The 18,364-nt window shown below is 36.9% G+C and overlaps 1 protein-coding gene across 1 annotated transcript in view; it reads left to right on the forward strand.

The window, feature by feature from the left end:
• Nucleotides 1-18,364, forward strand: part of LOC116993547 (prolyl endopeptidase) — an 86,602-nt gene that overhangs the window by 44,815 nt on the left and 23,423 nt on the right. Inside the window, exons 9-10 of the mRNA XM_033054287.2 lie at nucleotides 3,441-3,638; nucleotides 7,178-7,281. Of these exons, the coding sequence (XP_032910178.1) occupies nucleotides 3,441-3,638; nucleotides 7,178-7,281 (302 nt within the window). The remainder of the gene's footprint in view (nucleotides 1-3,440; nucleotides 3,639-7,177; nucleotides 7,282-18,364) is intronic.

Consider the following 18,364-nt stretch of genomic DNA (forward strand, 5'->3'; position numbering starts at 1 on the left):
GAGGTTTTGGATAGTTAGCTTGTTAAAAAACACCACTTGTGTGAGTGAAACTGCTCAGCAAGCAATTCACAGTATCCCAGAACTGGGTATCCAAAATAAATGGTTTAGCTGCACTCTAAAGGTACTTATTTCTTCTCCCCATTTGTCTATAAAGGCTGCTTACAGCAATGGTGTCAGGCTTAGACAGGTGATTTGAAATCGTGCAGTCCTAAAAATTTCTGGGAAATACAGAGGCATGCAGAATGCATCCTGCAATGGCACAAGCAAAACCAAAAGGTTGACTGCTAATGCAACACACTCAACAGCGTCTGTGGTTCTCAGTGCTGAGCATGGAATAACAGAGATTTGACTTAAAACTTGCAGTCAAAAAATAGTTCTTGTTAATAATTCACCGTTGTTTTCGTTTGCTGTGTGTATATGTAAGTGCTGGTTCTTGGTGTCTTCTTTTCTTCTGGTCTTTCAAGTCTGCTTCAATGTTTTGCTCTTTTTTGATTTTTGCATTTCTTTGTAGCTGCCATTACTGTAAGTTTTGGAGGCAGTTAACAATGCACCAAAACCAATTATAATACAGGTACTGTACACTGAAGCTGTGTTCCTAAATCTCATGGAATGTTTTAAAAACATTTTGCATTGGCTTCTCATCTGTTATCTTCACCTGAGAGCATGTAATTTGTAAACCAAAGAGGTGATGGAGAGTTAATATTGCCGCTTTCTAGGCAAGTTCCTTAGTAGCAGAAATCCCCACATAAGCCAGCAGCCTTACTCCTGAGCAATTGAATTTTTTTAATAAAAAGTGTAATACCTGTTCATAAACATATAAGTCAAAGTAATAATGTACATCAGCTCATAATGAGAAAGTTGATAAAACTGAACTGTTTAATCAAATAATTAGTGAGGAATTAAAGTATCACCACAACGTAATTTTAAAATAAAAATCCCTTAATTTTTTTTGTTGAGTCAAAGCTATATATAATGCACATTTGGAGTTGATCTGAGAGTGTTTATAATCCATTTTGTAAAACTTTTTTCAAGAAATTTTGAGAGTAAAATGGGACATTTTGATTATAGATGTTGCTGAGAATACCAATGGAGTTCATGGAATCTCATACTCATTGCAGAGGCAATAATTCTGCCTGCAAAAAAGGTGTGTTATTGTTGGGTTGCTAACTTAAATTCATATTTTATGTTAATAAATCATGTAAAAATATTGGAAAATTTGTGGAGTGACAATGATAAAAATATTTTAAATTATTACATATTCTCCTTGTGTATACAGTCAAGAATGATTCTGTATTTCAATTACTGGTTTATAAATAGTGTTATGTTATGCTGTACCTTATTATTTCTGGTCATGGCTGAAACTTCAGTTAGTGGTCTCTGGGGCTTTGGTTAGAAAATTCCCACATTTAGTCTAGAAGCTCATGAGGGAATTGGAAAGTTTAAGGGTAAAAAAATTATTAATGGTAGTGTTTGGGAAGAGGGGAGTAGTAAAGCTTTATTTAGGTGTTTATGAAACAAGACTTCATATGTGTAGAAAGACAAGTATTGCATTTCACTGGTCCTTCAGAAACAAGCTAAAAGGATTTGAACATCTATGAAAGCATATAGGATGCCTCCAGAATAACAAATTTTGACCTTCAATTCAAAAAAACCTGTTTCCCTTAATGGAAGGGGCACATCATACTACTCAGAACTTTTATTCTGGAACCTGAATATGCAAAGATGCATTCCTAAGACAACTGCATTTATTTACAACTCTGAATTAAAATTATTTGGTTGTATGGGACTTTGAGGGAACTGGAAAGAGCTATTAAGATGTGAATAACAAAATGATGTCAAACTGAAATTCTGTCAGTTTTTATATGCTTATGTTCTGATATTTTTTCCTCCAATGTTGTCATGTTAAACTCTCCATCTCACAGTGCTACTTTGGCATTACAGTGTATCCCTTTCAGTCCTTCCTCAGATTTCTTGCTCATTTGGTTCCATTCTTCTCATTCTTTGCTTCCAGCAGATAAAGAAAAGCCATTGTCCAGCACTGGTATTTTTCCCGTGATTTAGATTTCTAGTCTGAGTTGTCAGAGAAGAAGTTGTGTATATGTAGTTGGGAGAGAATAAGAATCACCTCCTCACCTAGTCTTACAAACAAATGAAAATGTCCTAATATTACCTCCTTCAGGATACTTTATTTAATCTTTAACTTCGCTTGTATTTTGTCTTGCTTGCATTCAATTTGTGAATTAATGAAAAGTTAAAATACTTTTGTTGCAAAGTAATTTCTTAAATGACAGAAATACTGAGAAAGTTTAAGATATTTTAATATCTCTCCTGTCTGTATGAGTAAATAAATATACTTGTCACTAGAGATCTAAAGCCAATGGCACAGGAGAAAATATATTACATGATATATCATGGGTGAACTGGAGCTCTGAAGAGTTTCTGCACTTTACAGGCTATAGAGATGGAGATTGTGAGATAATAGAACCATAGAGATTTTTAGAAATTGCCAACCTGGATATTTTATTTTAATTTGTTTTAATTTTCTAAAGTCCAATTGAAAAACTGGCATGCCATGAAGTAAAGGTTCACATATGTCTAGTAATTATTCCAAGGAACAAACTTGGGATGGGAAAAGTTCTGCAGAGCAGAAGCTCTTGCTCCTGCCCAGCTACACAGACAAGGTGGGACTAGAACTAGGACTACCAGGAGAGACATAGAGGCGATGAACCTCTGCAGAGGGATTTGTTTCTGGATCCATTTGCTGCATTGAGTTCACTGTGCTGCATCCTGCTCCTATTACCTTGCAGCCTCAAGAATGCTGTTTAGTATCTTGAATAAGCATGTGGGACTTTTTTTAATGGCATGATAAGAATATGACCCCAGGTTAGCCATTTTCTTACACCCTTGCTTGCTTACAAGAATAGTCTCCTGATTACTTCAGCAATAGAACCAAGACAAATTGTAACGTCTAAGTTCTATATCTCAATGTGCAATACGGGATCACGTCTTTTTTCCTTATGACTTTAGTTTGAATATAAATTATAATGGTTGTTTTGATTTCCATTACTTTCCATAACTATTGCTGGCAAAAGATAAATGTTTTGCTTGCGTTATGCATTGAAATATGTGATATTTAAGAGCAGTATTGATCTATAAATATCCCAAATGCATAAACGTATTGATTAAGCAATTCTTTATTCCTGTGTCTGCATAAATTAACTTTAAGTGGCATGGTTAATGCATTTCCAGAGAATTTCAAATTTTATTTTGGGTTCATTTACAAATATTTAGGAGTTAAAGGCAGTGTGTGTCAGAAATTTTGCTGCATGTGTTTAGGTATGCTGAAGAACTTTAGGATCAGAGTACGTCTGATTGTTTTCTTTCTTACGTTTTTTAATAGTATTTTCCATGGCTTTGTTTTTCTTTTCCATGCTGTGTAGAATGGGTTGCTTGTGTGAGGTCCAATTTCCTGGTTTTGTGCTACCTGCATGATGTGAAGAATATCCTGCAGCTTCATGATTTAGCCACTGGTGCACATCTCAAGACTTTTCCCCTAGAAGTTGGTAGTATTGTGGGATATAGTGGACAAAAGAAGGACACTGAAATATTCTACCAGTTTACATCCTTTTTATCTCCAGGTAAGATTTTTTTTGTCTCATGTTATTGTTCCTTTTCCTGAGAACAGTGTCTTTCTCATTTTCTGTAGTTTAGTAGTTATTTGGTATATTGGTATAAAACTGCTTCTACCTATGTTAGCAGTGATTGTGCACATAAAAATGTATGAGTCTTTGATCCAACAAGCCTAAATAATGCGCCTACTAGTATTTGAAACACCTGCATTAAGACTCAAGACTGGCTTGTATTGGAGATAAAATTATAGCATTCTCACAGTTCTTTCTTCGTACAGCAAGATAGAAGGTGAAAAACTCAGTAAAAGATAATTGTTAATGTGTTTTATGTGATTTTTTTAATCACAACTTTAACATTAATAAAAGTCACAGAAATTGTTCTCTGACAATTTTATTATTAATTTATGCATAGCCTTATTTGAGCATTCTTGCTATCTGTCCTTACAGTACTTGGTGTTGTTGGATCACTGTAGGAATTTTCTTTGTACAGTCCTGCAAAGCTGTAGCTGTCCAAAGCGTTACAGGTGCTTGTAATACTGGTGTGGCAAAACAGTAAATATTCTAGGATTTTGTATAGGAAGGGAGTTTCTACACAGCTGTCAATCTACATATGACAAGAAAATACATTTACTGTTCGCTCCTTTTTTGCTACTTCTTTACGATCCAGTCAATCAATACTTATACAAGACAGGATTCAAATACAAAGGAGCAGATAGGCTTCAGGATCTTTATCTTCTACCAAGCTTTTGTATCATAAGGGAGTAAAAAATGTTCTTATAGCATCTGACCTATGATTTTGCTTGTTTCAGTTAGAGCACAGCAACATTACATTGCAAAGTGGTTGTAAAATGCTTTAGATATGTTTGCTGGTTTTGCTGGAAAGGATTGTGTCAAATTATCAAAATTAGGTTTCAATCTTACCAGATAAGTAGTGTGAGGAATTGCCTGTTATCTTACTGTTTACATAAATGGAAATATGATATAATTTCAGTTCCTCTTTTAAACAACATTCAGCCGTTGCAGCTGGCGAGTAACTTAAGGACACTCTTGCATTTGTCTCTAACATCATCCAGCTTGATGGTTTATAGTTCACTTGCCCACATTGTGGGCCAGAAGTTGCCAAGCCTGTGCCATTTGTCTCAGCTGAGCCAGTAGAGTCTGTGCAGCTGCTAAAATGTGTAGGGGTAGAGCCCAGATTTGTTTTAGCCTGTGGCTTTCCAGCTGGCCAGCAATAGCTGCTCTCACTGCCTGCTGATTGCTTAGGCAGGTTATTTTTCTCCTTTTCGTTTGTTTGCTTAGCATCTACAAAGAATTCACTATAGCATGGCTCTATTAACTGGAGCAGAGTGACCTGAAATCTGGAAGAAAAAGGGAAGGTAAGAAATGTAGGTAGACTGTATGAAGATAAGGAAAGAATGAGAAAAGCAGACCAAGAGGGGTAATTTTTAGGTAGGTTTATGGATCCTTTTTAGTTTGTGTGCAGCCCCCATTCACCTCATCAGTGGAATAATCATACAGAAGCTATGAGGCTGATCCTTGGTTAACCTGGATATTCCTACTTTGCTACTGGAATTTTATAGAATTTGCACCTGTATTAAGTTGGACTATTATTTTTTTCTAATGAGAAACAAATTAACATACTCATATTTAATATTTACAACAAAAGTAATAATAAGTATATATATGAAATAATGAGTAAAGCAGTTCTAAACCCATATATGTTGACACCATAAAATAATTTTTGTTATTCCCTGAAAAATATGTTTATCCCTACTGTCCACTCTAGTCAGATTATTAGGTGACATTTATTTAGTACCCAGCAAAATAGTTAAAAATACTGCAATGTTTTTTTATATTGACTGCTGTGACATTAAAAATGCAACAGAACAGGAGATGCAGTAGCAAGGGTTGAATTGCATGTTATTGTAACATTAGGTTTATTTACTCTAGAAATGCAGTCTGACTGTGCTTATTCTTCATCATGTGGTTTGCTAAGATGTGGCTATTCTGCCTGCTCTGTGTGCAGTGTTTGCCGTACATGACCTGGCTTGGGCAGCTGCCTGTGTGTCAAACAGCTGCTCTGCTCTTGCTGCCTGGAGGGCTTTACACTGTGCTTCCACATCATTTTCTGGATCTTGATCTTTATGGGAAATGCTGCCTTAATGCTGGTTTGCACCTATCAACCTCATTAGGCTTCCCAGTCATTTTGTGATAAATGAAAAAGAAATCCCAACAGACTAGGGTAATCCTACTTTTAGGACTGTTAATTCACTGTTACGGCAAAAGGCTTTATCAATTGCTAGAAATGTTAGTTTACATCTGTATTTGTTTACCAATCTCTATCTTCCTGTTTTTCCAGTCTGTAAAACTACCTTAAAGAGACAATTCCCTGGTATCAGATAAGTTTCCTCATTATTTCACATTTTAGTCAGTATAAATTTTTATAGTTATAACCTCTGTAGTAATTACTTCTGTTTCCTAGATATATCTATAAAACACACTATGCAGCAGGATTTCAGTCAAATCCTGTCCACCTTGGTTAACTTTCATTACACTGAGGATCCCAGTAAAGTGCTTACTGCCATACTTTTTGGTGTTCTTTTCCCTAGTATACGTTCGAAATTTTGCAGGGACCAGCTTGTTGTAAAGGGGAAAAACAAAGAATCATTAGCACTCAGTTTATGTATCCCATGAATATTAGGATTTTTTGGTATGTTAACCAGTGTGCAAACCTGATAGTCATGTTGTATGACACATACTCAAATGTTATTAGAGTTGAATGACAGGAAGTGCGTTTTATAGTTTAAATGCAAAATTATTCTTGGCTAATTGCACATGTGTTTAGATAGCTACATTCCCTGTGATTTGGCCTCTGCTGCAACCTAGAAGTTTTATACTATTTATAGACATAAGTTTTCTCATGTGCACAATCCTTTGGAAATCACACATATAACTCAAGTGAATTTGTCTTCAAAGCTGCATGATCAGGATGTAAAAGAAATTACTCAAGAACAGATTTTGTTCAGTTCTGTAGGTGACCTGTGCCAGTCTGCCACAATTTCAAGTGAATGTTTAGCTCTTTCTGTTGTCTGGGTCATTTGAATTTTAATTTCAAATATTTTATCATAAGGAGAAAATTGTTGAATTGAGTGAAATTCTTGATATTTATTCTCAGTCTTGTGTATCTAAAAGGTAGAGTTTCAAATTTGACTTTACATTTCTTTCTTTCAAAATTACTGTTCTCAATAATTCCTTCCTAACCTTATGTAACTGTTTTTCCCCCCTGTTTTGCTTAAGCCCCCTGGCTTTGTGTGAGTAGTGAGAATTACTCTTTCTGCACAGAAAGCCTTTGCACCCTCCCTAGGTGAAATGCATATATGTAAGAGTTAAATTGTATAATAAATTTTTAAAAGTGTCCAGAACTACTGTTTTTCACCCTGCTGAGTTACTTTTACCATTCATGACTTCATCACAGTGCTTAAACTGGCATCTTTTTAATGATGGGTATATACTGAACTGACAAGCTTGCATTGCATTCTGTATTTTAGGTATTATATATCACTGTGATCTGACCAAAGAGGAACTGGAGCCAAGAGTTTTCCGAGAAGTGACTATTAAAGGATTTGATCCTTCGGTTTACCAAACAATTCAGGTAATAAACATGAACCCTACTGTTTTGCTCTAATCACCCATGCAAGAGCTCAAGACAAGACGTAGCTATTGGTGAGGAGACTTGCTTTAGAACCATGCTTTGGTTTTGAAATGGAATACTATTGTAGGTGCTCTAAAGGCTCGGACAGGTATCTCAGTGTAGTAGCATGGACACTCCTTTGGAGGTGCCTATTAGACATAGTGAAGCTGTATAATAATTTGCTACATTTAAGGTTTATAGCGTTAAGAGAAAATTTACTTCAGTGGAAAACAGTGTAAGATACAAATTATATGGAACAAGTATGTACAGATTATATGGAACAGGTTCAGGAAAATACAGGGTTCTTCACAGATGTAATTGCTTTGACCTCATAATAAATACCATGACTAAAAAGATTCTGCAAAAGAGACATTTTAAGTAGTAAGCGATCTTTCCACTAAACATAGCTTTGGTAAAATACTACACCCTGGTCAGGACTTTTAAGACAGGTATGGAACTTAGAGAGAGAGTTCATGGAAATTTGTTGAAATCATAGAATCATTTAAGTTGAAAAAGATCTTTAAAGAGCAAATCCAGCTATAAATCTAATATTGCCAAGTCCATCACTAAACGTGACACTAAGTGCCCATCTAATTGTCATTTAAAAACATTCAGGGATGGTGACTCAGCCAAAATCATTAGGGGTCTAGAAAAACAGTCATTATATTGGGATGCTTAGCATATTTAAGACCTGCAATTTCTAGAATAAATATTGGAGGGTGGATTCATTTTTGTATATGTAGGATTTTTTCATCTTCTGACTAAGAGTAAGCATGGAAGAGAGGCTTTTTCTTTCTACAGACAAAGGCATAACAAAATCTGGTGCCAAAAGTGGAACTTAAATAAGCTTAGCCTGCAAAAAGGTGAAATTATGTAGAAGGTAAGCAACAAGAAGCCATGTGACAGCATGGCTTGGAGTCTTTGAAAATAGATTAGATACTTCTCTTAAGATCTTATTTTTAATTTTGCCTCTGACACACGCACAAGGCACATTCTCTAAAAGCATAAAGACAGCGTAGTATGTGTACATGAGGTGTTGTAAACAGCCCCATCTGTTTATCTCTGCATCTCCAGACAAAAACAGGAGTGTGGTAGAGAACAATTTGCTGGAAATGTTCTCACAGAGAATGTATTTTTGCTGCTTCACTCATATGCATTAAGAGACTTCTTCAGGATAACTTTAGGGCGGGGTGAGCTGGATAAGAAAAAGAAAACTGCATTTTCGTTATGAAAGAACTTGGTACAATCGTAATGCTGCCGTCAACATCAGAAGGATAATAATGAAACACAAATACCCATGTAATTAAAAAGGGTATAGAAGAGATTGCTGTAAATTAGAAATAATGTATTTTTCTAGTAAATCAAATCTTATAAAATAAATGTCTGGAAAAATAAAATCTCGTTTTACACTTAAATCAGTTACATGCTAAATTAAGGTAAAGTAGAACAGTAATACAAGTAATTTCAAGGAGGAAGCAGGCTGTTGATATGCCCTTGGAAGCCTTCACTTTGTAAAGCAATGGCAGAGATTCACTGCTATGCTCTAATGTGGTGGAAGTCAGTATGACTGTGTCTGGTTTTCTCTTACTCGGATCCTGCTCAGTTCCGTCTCTAGGGAAATGTGACCTGTGTAGTTACACTGGGATCAGTGCTGATAAAGAGCACTCTTGGTTCACCAGTCTTGGTTCATCCAGTTTTGCCTTATACCAACAAATTATCTCAGTATGGCAACCTCTTGGAAATTAGTTTGGGATATCTTTCATTCGGATCCATGGAGAAATCTCAGCTGAGCTATGCAAAAGGCTATTTGTCAAGACCAGGACAGGGACTGCCTACTCAAGTTTGTAAATAACTGAGCCTGTCAGTGCTGCACAGGTCGTATGAACTCCAGTCTTTGTTTCCATTTGTGTGGTTCCACTTAGAGCCTTGATGTGCTTATGCTTGTGGAGGGAAAGGGGATGAAAGGGTATAAAAGGCTGTCAACCTAGATGAATATATAACCGTCTCAAAACACAGGCAGCATTGCAGGGAATTGTGAAAAAAAAGTCAAAAATAAGAATGCAAGAAATATATTGAAAGTAGGCAGATCTGTGTTACTATAGGAGAATGAACAATGCTGCAGAATCTATTTAATAATTTTAATTTCCGTCAGAATTTCTAAGTAGTAAAGGATAATAATGTTTCTGACTGTCCTAATCCATGTCCTTAATGAAAGGCAGGTCTCCTGCCAAGGTTCTTTCTTTACTCTCATATACTTGAAGAGATACCTGCTAACACTAGCAATCTTCCCAGCTTTGCTGTGTATCATATATGAAAGAGTGAGGAGTTGTTCTTTAACAGTCTTTGAATATAACTGGATCTTTGAACTGAAATGTAAGGTTTCGTGTATATGAAACCTGAATTAATGGCAATTGGAAAATTACCACAGTGCCTGTTTTTTGGTCTTTCAAATACAATCTACAGTATCTGGTATATGTTGTAAAGTGCAAGGCTGGACTAGTGATAAAGTTTACTACACTAAGGAAATTTGTGGTAAAGCTGCTGCCTTTTTTGTATCTAGGGTTAAGATCTTACACTTTGACAGCCCAAACTAAGAACAAATTATCCAACTTGCACTCAAGGGAGAACTGTTTCAGCATACCTGACTTGCACCAGGGTGAGAGCATGTGACACCCTGCAAGTACATAGTCTAATTTATTGTGCTGTAGCTTGTGCTTATGCCCTTACCTTGAAAGATTCTGTGACCTTCAAGAAAAAGTCAAACTGCTTAAAATGCTTGCCACACATCAAAAATTTATCCTGGCTGATTTTGTTAAATGATACATTAAATTGTATTAATTACTCTTCCTCTGCCAAGCACTTCTTGAAATTTGGTTTTGCTTCCCTGCATACTTCCATCTATCACAATGACAGAGTTTTTCAGGAAATAGCCTGGGGTGGGCTTTACAGAAGGAAAAAACACTTCTACAGGAACTTAAAAACAGCATTTACCCTAAGATGTTTACTGTGTTAATAACTCAACTGTTGCTTTAAATAAAAAGCCTTTATTTTATCTCTGTAAAGTTGCCAACTATGTTCTTACATGCCTCTCCTCTCCATGTTAGCACCTCACAGTAACACTTAATCATGGATAAACCGTCTTCTGGTGTGGCTCACAGCTCATCTACTTTTAGGCTGATGTGTAGGCTTTTAAGTGTTAAAATTGCAGCAATAAAAATGTTGATTGGCTCCATTTACCATTCTTTGAATACCATCCAGTACTTAAAATACGTTGAGATGAGCCAAAAATAGATATTGCTATTGACAGATGCACTTTGGATTAGCTCTTGCAGAAGGTGAAATTCATAACACAGCTTGGTTTTACAACTTAGTTTGATTTTAAAAACAGCTGCTGTTTAGATACAGCAGCACAGATGCAAGAAGCACAGGTCTTAGATATTTCTCTTTGGGCTGGAATGAGTTTCCACCTTTCTTTTGCAGAAATTACTTTTGCAGGTGAAACAATTTTCATGAGAATTTTATTATTTTCTTGCTCAGTCTTTCACTCCCATCACCAAACCCTTGCAGTACTGATCTCAAGTTATGAGGCATTGATAGGGAAAATTTGTCTACAATCATTCTCATTCCAAGTGGAACTTTACACCATATAGTTTGGCACAGTGATTAATCTCTGCTTCAGGAAAATACAACACTGAGAGAAGATGAGTCAGTCTTGAGATTGATTGGCAGAGCAACTTGTGCACACCTGCCCATGCTATTCCTGGATCTTGCTGTTGCTGGTGGTATCATTCCATGAGCATTAGATTCCCTCGTTAATATAAAAATAATAGAGGAAAGCAGTGTCCTCTGAAAACTGTAGTAAGCTCAACCCGCTAAGCAATGCAAGTGCTGATACTATAATTATCTCTATTTTTTTTAGTGTAGTTATAGAGATGGTCTTAACGTTTTTTTCCCCCTTACCCACATATATATCATAGAATCAAAGAATGGTTTGAGTTGGAAGGGATTTCAAAGATCATCATCACCTCACTGCCATGGGCAGAGACATCTGCCACTAGACCAGGTTGCTCTGAGTCCCATCCATCCTGTTCTTGAACACTTTCAAGATGTGCATCCACATCTTCTCTGGGTAACCTGTTCCAATGCCTCACCACCCTCATAGTAAATAATGTATTCATAATCTCTCATCTAGACATTCCCTCCTGCAGTTTAAATGCATTTCCTTTTGTTCTATTGCAATATACCCTTATGAAAAGTTGCTCTCCTGCTCTTTTATAGGCCCCTCTTAGGTAATGAAAGGCCACAATTAGGCTACCCCAGAGCCTTCTCCAGGCTGAACAATCCCAACTAGGAGGGGTGCTCCAGCCCTCATCTTTGTGATCACCTTTGTGTGTCCCCTCTGGGCCTGCTCTGACAGGTCAATTTCCTGCATGTGTTGGGCACCCCAGAGCTGGGCAGAGTGCTCCAGGTGGAGCCTCACCAGAATGGTGGACTGCTGGCCATGCTTATTTAGACGCAGCCCTGGACACAGTTGGCTTTCTGAACTGTGAGTACACATTGCTGGCACATGTTGAGTGTCTGGTCAAGCAACACCCCCAAGTATTTTTCCTCAGGGCTGCTCTCAGTCCATTTCCACCCAGCCTGTATTTGTGCTTGGGATTGTCTCAATCCAAGTGCAGGGGTTTGCACTTGGCCTTGTTGAACTTCATGAGGTTCACACAGTTCTCCCTCTCAAGCCTGCCAAGGTCCCTCTAGGTGACATTCCTTCCCTCCAGCATGTCCACTGCACTGCATAGCCTGGTATCAGCAAACTTGCTGAGGATACTCTCAATCCCACTGTCCATTTTGCTGATGAAGGTGTTATGCAGTGCCAGCCCAAATGCCAACCCTATTGACCAGAGATCTGAGTCTGATTTTCTGTATTAATAGATTGTTGTAAGTTGGAGAAAAGTTCAGTAACTTTTAAAATATCTGCTGCACTCTCATAGCTGTACTTTCAGCTGATTCTGAGCAGAGACAAATAATTTTCCCCTTTTCTACAGAGGGATAAGTAATTTTGGCATAATTTTCATCCCTCTCCTAAAAATCCATCACAACCAAAAAGAGTTGTGATTTTTGAAGAGTTTGACTTTCTTTCTTCTAGCTGTATTTGGGGTTTGAATCCTACCTTGATCTCATGGGATGGGAGGGTAGAATTAATGCTTGGGGAAAACAAGTTGCTTATTGTTTGTTTCTATTTTATTCTTTTTATTTCCTTGAGGTTTTATATTGCAGTAAGGAAGAAAATGAGTTCAAGAAGCATTTGGACAATACTTTCAGGCACATGGTGTGACTCTTGGGTGTTGTCCTGTGCAGGGTCAGAAGTTGGACTCAGTGATTCCTGTGGGTCCCTTCCGAGTAAGCACATTCTGTGAAATACTGGGGGAAGAAGGAATGTGACAAACACCACAGTTTTAGTGGTTACTGCAGTATGGCAGATACCTGCTGTCTTGCAGGGGGTAAATAAGCATTGAGCCACTTCTTTCAGAGCTCCCAGGAAGGAGGTTGAAAGCTTTGGCTCTGATCTCACCTGTTGTTTTGGCACCAAAGCACCACTCACACTCTGGAGGGCATCAACAAAATCACAGTGACAACTGTGACAGCATTGGCAGCTTGCCTGTGTGCATGTAGTATCTTACACCCTTGGCATGTGGTTGTTACAAACACCACATTAGTCTGCCATTACCTGTTCTAATTGGAGGTCAGTGAAGAAACACTAACTGAAAATGTAGTGCTCTAGTTTAAAGGCCCTTGTAGGTCTTGAAAGCCAAGAGATTGTATGTCAAATATGTTAAATATTTGCAACCACATTACACTTCTTTCTAAGGGAGGAAATTGCCAGAATCAAGGACTTTACTTCTAGATAGAGTATCAAGAGATGGATTTCCTGTGATGACCTTAAATGCTCTTGAACTTTGAAATCTATATACTGGAGTAGCAGAATAGCAGTTGGCTCTATATACATTATAATTTAAGTAACCCCATCCAATGCAGTTCAGATATTCCTTAGGTATCTGGAGTAGGAGCCACATTTCTCTATTCCAAGTAAAAGGATGAAGTGATAGACTTTGCTTTGCTTTCTTCACCAATGCAGTTCAAATCCTATTTTCAGGTCTAAATGTGTGGATTTACTCTATCCCCTTCTTATATACCACTGGGGATTGAAGCATAGTTTAGGAACTTGGGAGCTTTTGTTCAACAGAATTCAGAACAATGGAAATGTGGTTTGGGATGGAGGGGAGTGCAAAACTGCTCTTAGGAATTTTTGCACGCAACTGACCACACAATGCGGGGAATAATACTAAAATATTTTTAAAATACCCTCTGTGTTCATTTGTATTGTCATATAGGCTTTGTGATTCACCAGTTCCAAGCTTTTAATAGTAAATTGTTTATTTTTCTGCCAAGCATGCAGGGAGTTGGAGAGTTTCTTTAAATGGAAACATCTGTAGAACCTTCATGCTCTTAACTTTATAAAAACATTCATTTGTTTCAAGCCTACAAGAGAAGTGATTGCTTAGTAGTTTAACTAAAGTTTATTATGAAATACTATTTTTATGCCTTACTCAGTAGAATTTTTGTTTGAACTTGCAGTGATTTGTTTTCCACTTTTCTAGTGAAGGGAGATGTTAGTTGGCTTACTTAATCCCAAGCTGCGTTCCACGCTCCATTTCTTTCTCAGAATTCCTTAAAACACAAGGCAAAATAGCATGGACTGAAGCAGACCTGTAACCATTAAACCTAGTGTAGTGAATTCCTTTTTGCACACAGGAGTTTTAAACAAGAGCTTAAGCATTTGCAGTGGAGCTGAAAGGATTGCCTCAAATGTCTTAAATGATTACATTGTTGATTGTAAATAAAAAATAATTTTTATTTTTACAGTAAATGGGAAAATACCTTTTGCCATCAAAAAGATTTTAACAGTTATTCTCTCCAACACCTTAAATGAACAGGTGTGTTGAAGTCCTCAGGAGCCTCAGTAGGTATTCGTGGCTGATACAGAGACATTAAAATGATGTTGTAGCAAAAATACTTGGGAGTTGTCTTCTTTCTAAACAAGTCACTGAAGAATTTATTCCCTTCTGTTTTTCCTCCAACTTTCATGTTCACTCCTCTGATTGAACTCACCTTCAGTAATTAAGCATGAACACATTGCTATTTTAATTAACTCTCTTACTCACAGGGTAAGTAAGAATCCTATTTAATCTTCTGTGGGAATCTACTTCCAACTTTTCTTCTCCCATTTGTATAGGCTTATCAGTGTTATTTCTCAAAGGTAATGAATATTATTAACTTCATTCTGCAGGAACAGAAACATTCAGAATGAAAATTTTCCATGGCTTCACATTGATGAGGTGTTGCTTTGGGGATATGGTTTGCTGTTCTAATGGCAGTGGTTTGCTGATCCTCAGAGTTGAGGATGTGAATGGAAAACCTAATCAAGACAGTTATTAAAATCTTAATCAAATAGTTCAGAGAACTTCAGCATCAATAAAAAGTCCCCCCTTGATACGTCTAATAGTAATAAAGGCTGACAGTATTTTGATCATTATGGTGTTTGTGTGTCTTGTATAGTGCAGATTGAATGGCCGATACCATCCATGGTGGAGGGTCAAACACAGAATGCTTCCACACCAAAAAAATGCTCTAAAGCTTCTTCATAACTGTTCAATTCTTATTTAAACCAAGTAGTCATAAAAATGGGAAATTTCAGCACAATACTCTACTGAAAGAAAAAAGTTATAGCTGCCCCTTTTCTCACTAAGGATAAATGTCAAACTTTGGTTTACCGGCATTGTTCAGAATGAGAGTACTCCTCTGCAGAATGGGAATATTTCTATCCCACTGCCCACTCGTCATTTTTCCTCATGGAGCCTGGCCGGGGGGTGGAGTTTAATTGTGATGATAATGCTGCACTGAGGACAGATTGCTCTGGGACCACAATCATGAGTTTTGTTCACACAGCTGGAAAAAGATCTTTAGATTATTGCAGTTGTCATCGCTGGCATGGGCCAGCATTTGAACCACTGACCTAGCAGGTCACCTAACTGGGCCACCAAGAAAACCAGACTTTTCTGGTTTGCATTTTTCAGTTCTGTCCTAGCAGAGTCACGTAAGTGCATTTAGTCAGTAGCTTTCCAAGGAAGGGGGTTCACTCTTAGTAAGAGTTATATATCCAGGTGTGTATCTGTCTGTGCTATAGGACAGTGTTTAAATTCAAACAGTAGCAATTATAGTAATTTATTTGTTAGAGAAACTCATATTACTTGAAAATAAAATGTTGGCCATTCTGTTAATAGGTGTTTGCACATTTGCATTATACCTACGGGCAACTTCTAATAATGTTTTCTTTGGTTTTGGCATGTAAAAGTTTAATACTTAAATTTTTAAACCGTATTCTCAAGTTTAACTAATACAAATCTATAATGCAAATGGTGGATTTTTGAATATATCTCTCTTTATAGTATTATTAACAGTAAGGCAGATCTTAAAAAGCTTAGTCAATAGCTTTGTCAACAGACTTGGTGGGTTGTTTTTTTCTTAAATTGGATTCCCTGATGAAAAACGAGCTAAGTACCTAGAGATAAAAAGTTGTGAACTTGTGTGGGTGGAACACATGAATGGAATCGTTCTTCAGACTTCTCTTACTTGTCCTCAGTATAAAAATTGAAGTCATAAAAACTCAAAAATCACAAAATCTTGGGGCATTCTGAAAGAACATTTTTTGGAAGGAAAGGAAGATAGTTCTTTTTCAGTTCACTTTCTACCCAGAAACATTTCAGTTGCTAATTTTCTCTGGGCTTTTGTCTGCTTATGATGCTGCACAAATTCATCAGTGTGCAATTTTATTAATGGTAATCTAGTTTGCATCTTCATTTAGCAGTTGATTTGATTTTATCAACACTGCTCAGAGATATAAGGGAAGATAAAATATTATCTTCCCTTAGATTAATTATTTCTGCTCTGTCCTTGCATCATCTCCCAGGAGATTTATGGGACAAGGGAAGCCTCTAAGAACTATTATTATTCACAGTAACTAGTGTTTCAGCTGTGTAGATGAATGATATAAAGAGATGATTTCCTTAGTTCCAGCTTCTATTCTCATGGACAGGGAAAAATTGCTACATAAATTCTCCCTGACAACTCCCTGAACTGCTTGCTTTTCATCCAATTTGTCAATTATTTTTGAAAGTGCCAGTGTACAGAGAACCCTACTATCAGCTAAAAATAGTCTGGATGCAGAAAAGCTTCAAAGCATAATGCCTGAAATCAGGAAAAAATGAGGGAGTCATACTTTACCATAAAGACATCCCTGAATTTTTCTTTTACTGGTGGTTTTTGAACTCATAGCACTTGTTCTAGTTGACCTGGCATCATTAGAAATTTGGTCTGTTGATTTCTTGAGAGTTGATTATTAGTTGTGGATTACATAATGTCTGATACAAGCTTATTGGCTTTTGCTGTTTTGTTCATGTTTTGCCTAAGAAAGGAAAGATTGCTGCAAACTGTCCTTACTCTTACGGCTTTAAAATGCAAAGTTCCTCTTTTGTTACTCATTTTTCTCTGCCCTGTTCCAAGAATATTACAAAGGTACTTCAGCACACTCCTTGGTGTTCCTGGTATGAAGTCCCTTCAAAGTCTTGGTTTTGACATGTCTGGAAACTACACCATCAGTTGAAAATTTTGCTGGGTTGCTTTATATTAGATTTGGAATATTTTTTCCCTAAGCATTGTTACAACAGTGAATGAAAACTCATACTTCTCTTCTGTTTCTTGCTACTCTTGAGTGATTTTTCTCCATTGTACAAAAGACTAGTACAAATCTGAAAACAATAGTACTGTCTCCACAGGAAACTCTGGTAATCAATAGCATCTGAACCTTAGAATTATTGTTTTCTAAGATAGCGCCCAAGATGTTTTACAGGACTTTAGTTTTTCCTTAACCATTCTCAAGGGATTTTTTCCCCTTCTGCTACGCTACCATTTTGGTGGTTTTTCAATAATGTAGGGGCAAAATGAGTAACTTTAAATTTGAGTTTATCAAAGAAAGTAAATTATATGTAGCTATAATTTGAGTGAGAAAATGCATATGGAACTGCTTCACAATACTTTCAGTGACCTATTTATTTCAGTAAGTACTTTGGAATATATATTCATAGGAATGTGATATGGAATTGATTTTGAAACTTGCACTGTCTGGGGTAGAAGGTCTCTCTTTTCTTTCAGACCAAAAAACATGAATGAATTTTTAATATTCTACTAGCCACAGTCAGAATTTTTGTAGGTGTTTAGTGGTTTAGCACTTCTGATTTTGGGTAGCCAACTTGACACCTATAAATATGGTATGATTCTTTAAGGAAGAAAGAGGAGACTCCTCTGAAGTTGCCTGGCCTTTGAAAGTTATGAACAGAACTCCTTGGCCAGATAAGCAAATGCAGGGATCCTCGTGAGGTTTTGACACAGGCTGACACTTGACATCCCCATTGTCAAGATTGAATTTTCTCTGTGCAAGAATTTTTGGGTATGAATTTACAGGTGAAATTTGAGCACCCTGAACTGTGTAGATGCCCCTACATTAGGAAGAAAATCCAAGAGTAGTTATGTCATTTTCCTGAACACTCAGGAATGTCATTTTCCTTGTAAACACTCAGCAATAAGGCTATGTTGAGATGACCAAGCAAATTTGAAGCAAGATGGAGTCAAAAAAAGGAAAAGTGAGTTAGCTAGTTAGTAGTGAATGTTAGTTAGTTAGCTAGTTACTAGCTAGTTTGAGTGAATGTATCTCTCTCAGCACATTGGATTAGGTGTGTGCATCTACCATGTCATAAAACCATACATAAGAGTAGTTATTGTGAAGTAGCTTGGAAGAAGTAAGTTCTCCCTCTTGCTTAACACGTGGTAAGTTGCCTCTGCATTTTTGTTCTTAAGAGCGTTTCTCATTACAATTTGAACTGATTTCCTGCATGGTAAAAATGAGTAGTGTTTACTTTCTAATGCCTACACG

The sequence above is a fragment of the Catharus ustulatus genome, chromosome 3, assembly GCF_009819885.2.
Source record: "Catharus ustulatus isolate bCatUst1 chromosome 3, bCatUst1.pri.v2, whole genome shotgun sequence".
Classification (NCBI taxonomy): domain Eukaryota; kingdom Metazoa; phylum Chordata; class Aves; order Passeriformes; family Turdidae; genus Catharus; species Catharus ustulatus.